Source organism: Neltuma alba, unplaced genomic scaffold (genome assembly GCF_004799145.2).
Source record: "Neltuma alba isolate B1F8T4 unplaced genomic scaffold, ASM479914v2 tig00012634_pilon, whole genome shotgun sequence".
NCBI classification, from domain to species: domain Eukaryota; kingdom Viridiplantae; phylum Streptophyta; class Magnoliopsida; order Fabales; family Fabaceae; genus Neltuma; species Neltuma alba.
The window spans coordinates 522,351-525,578 of NW_021637073.1; the positions used below are offsets into that span (position 1 = coordinate 522,351).

Here is a 3,228-nt window from a genome sequence, read left to right on the forward strand (position 1 = left end):
GGTGAAAATATTCTTCTTTAAAAATTTGATAATAACCTTGGCATCATTTGTTGGGGAGGCAATGGCTTCAACCTATTTTGATACATAATCCACTGCTAGCGAGATGTATTGATTGTTGAAGGACTTAGGGAATGGTCCCATGAAGTCAATTCCCCAGACATGTTATTCAGGGGCATTTCATTTCTTCTAGATATATTACCCATTCATTGGCAATGATCACAAGTCAATGCAAATTCATAGGCGTCATTGAACAAAGTGGGCTAGAAAAATCCAGATTGCAAGACCTTTGCAGCAGTCTTGTTACCCCCCAAAGTGACCTCCATATTCACATGAATGACAGCATCTTAGAATTTCTTCTTGTTTACATTTTGGAACACATCTCCTCAGCAGTTCGTCAGCACAATGATGAAACAAGAATGGTTCCTCCCAATGGTAGAATCTGATGTCATGTAGGAATTTCCTCCTCTGATGATGGTTCAAATCTTAGGGAATGATCTCGCAAACACTAAAATTAGTGATATTAGCATACCAATACTCCTTGGTGTGAGCTATAGCAAAGAGCTGCTCATTAGGGAAGGTTTCATTAATCCTTTTGTTCGCTTTGAGTTGAGGATCAGTATTCAATCTAGATAAATGATCAGCAACTTGATTTTCTGTGCCTTTTCTATTAACAATTTCTAAATCAAACTCTTGCAATAAAAGCACCCATCTAATTAGTCTTGCTTTTGAGTCTTTCTTGCTGAAGAGATATTTAAGAGCTGGATGGTCTGTGTACACAGTGACTTTGGCTCCCATAAGCTATGATCAAAACGTCAGAAAGCAAATACCACAGCAAGTAACTCTTTCTCTGTGGTGGTGTAATTTTCTTGAGCATCATCTAGTGTGCGGCTCGCATAGTAAATCGGGTGAACTGCCTTATCCTTCTTTTACCCAAGTACAACACCCATAGCATAGTCACTGGCGTCACACATTACAATGAAGGGCAAGCCCCAATCTGGGGCTATCATTATAGGAGTAGAAACAAGTCTCTTCATCAACTTTTCAAATGCTTTATAACAAGCATCATCAAATTTGGATTCCACATTGTTTTCAAGTAAAGCAAAAAGTGGCTTGGTGATCTTAGAAAAGTCCTTAATGAAGCGGTGATAAAAGCCGGCATGTCCCAGGAAACTTCTCACACCCTTTACATTTATCAGTGGGAGGAGTTGTTTAATCACATAAATCTTTGCTCTGTCAACCTCCAATCCATTCTTGGAAACTCGGTGACCTAACACAATGCCCTCTTTCACCATCAAGTCGCACTTTTACCATTTGAGGACAAGGTTGGTTTCTTCACACTGCTGTAGAACACTTGCTAGATTGATTAAACACTCATCAAATGAATCACCAAAAACTGTGAAGTCATTCATAAATACTTCTATAGTGTGCTCAATTATGTCAGTAAAAATGGCCATCATACAATGTTGAAAAGTGGCCGGTGCATTACACATTCCAAAAGGCATACGTTTGAAAGCAAAGGTTCTATAGGGACAGGTGAACGTTGTTTTCTCTTGATCTTCCAAAGCAATAGCAATCTGATTGTAGCCAGAATACCCATCAAGAAAGCAAAAGAATTCCCTTCTGACAAGCTTATCCAACATGTAATCAATAAACGGAAGAGGGAAGTGATCTTTCCTAGTTAGTGTATTTAACTTCCGTTAGTCCATGCATACTCTCCATCCCGTAACAGTACGAGTAGGAATTAGCTTATTGTGGGTGTTAGCCACTGCAGTCATACTGCCTTTTTAGGGATGTATTGGACTGGATTCACCTAAGAGCTATCTGAGATGGGATAAATGATTCCTGCATCAAGCCACTTGAGAATTTCCTTCTTCACCACTTACTTCATGATTAGGTTAAGCCTTCTTTGATGTTCAATCGAGGCTTTACACTTTCTTTTGGTAGGTTCTTATGCATACAAGTAGAAGGACCAATACCCTTGATATCTGCAATTATCCATCTGATGGCCTTTTTGTGAGCCTTAAGGACTTCTACCAATTGCTCTTCTTGTTGAACCGTGAGATCAGAGGAAATAATCATAGGTAAGGTGTTGTTGGAGCCCAAATAGGCATAATGCAAATTAGAAGGTAAAGCCTTAAGTTCAAGCGTTGGAGGCTCTTCAAGAGATGGCTTCAAAGTTGGTCTATCTAAAGATGAAAGGTCTAAAGTTTCAAAGTGCTTGGCCCTTGGAGTAAGAAGATGAAGTATTTATCAATGCTAATACCTCTACTACTTCTGCATCATCTGGTTCAAGACCCCACAACACAGCTTCGAGAGGATCCTTAAACATTGACTTGTTAAAATCATCTCGCACAATCTGATCAATGATGTCTATAAAAGAACACTGAACATGTTGGCTCGGGGCTTTCATCAAATGGTGCACGTTGAATGTCACATGTTCATCATTAACCCTCAAAGTTAATTCTCCTTTTTCAACATCAATAAGGGTCCTACCAGTTGCCAAAAATGGTTTCCTAAGGAGTAAAGGCATCTCTTTATCGGCTTTAAAGTCAAGCACAATAAAGTCAATAGGGAATATAAATTTATCGACCTTTACCAACACATCTTCAATGATCCCCCAAGGATATGACATGCTTCGATTAGCTAGTTGCAATGTAACAGTAGTTGGTCTAGTTTCAACCCACTTTAACTTATTGAAAACAAAGAGTGACATTAGATTTACACTAGCTCCAAGATCACACAAAGCTTGTCCCAAGAACTTGTTTCCAATGTGACAAGGAATAGAGAAACTTCCAAGATCCTTCTGCTTAGGAGGAATTTGCTTGATGACATCCATGAAACTCTTAGTCACCACTACAGTTTCATGCTCAATAAACCACCTCTTCTTTGAAAGGATATCCTTTATGAATTTAGCATACCTTGGCATTTGTTCTAGGGCTTCCACCAAAGATATATTAATGTGCAGCTGTTTGAACATCTTGAGAAATTTCTTGAATTGGCCATCCTCTGGCTATTTCTTAAGTCTTTGAGGAAAAGGTGGTGGCGGCACATATTTAGGAGGAGAGGTAAGCATTTTCCTCTTCTTTTCCTCCGTAACATCAAAAGTTACATGCTCTCCTTTCACCACATCCTCTAAGTTCTCTTCAGCTTGCTTTCTCTTCTTGTTGTCATCCTCAACAATCAGCTCTTCATTCCCTTCTTCACCATTGTTAAGATCAATAGCCACAT

At 39.1% G+C, this 3,228-nt stretch overlaps 1 protein-coding gene across 1 annotated transcript; it reads right to left on the reverse strand.

Annotated features, from left to right (window-relative positions):
* Positions 1-1,890: 1,890 nt before the first annotated feature.
* Positions 1,891-2,926, reverse strand: LOC114729441 (uncharacterized). The gene is made up of 2 exons (XM_028916439.1): positions 2,264-2,926; positions 1,891-2,169 (listed from the first exon to the last, which is right to left on the reverse strand). Exons 1-2 carry the CDS (start codon positions 2,924-2,926, stop codon positions 1,891-1,893), a joined length of 942 nt encoding a protein of 313 aa, XP_028772272.1.
* Between the last annotated feature and the right edge of the window lie 302 nt (positions 2,927-3,228).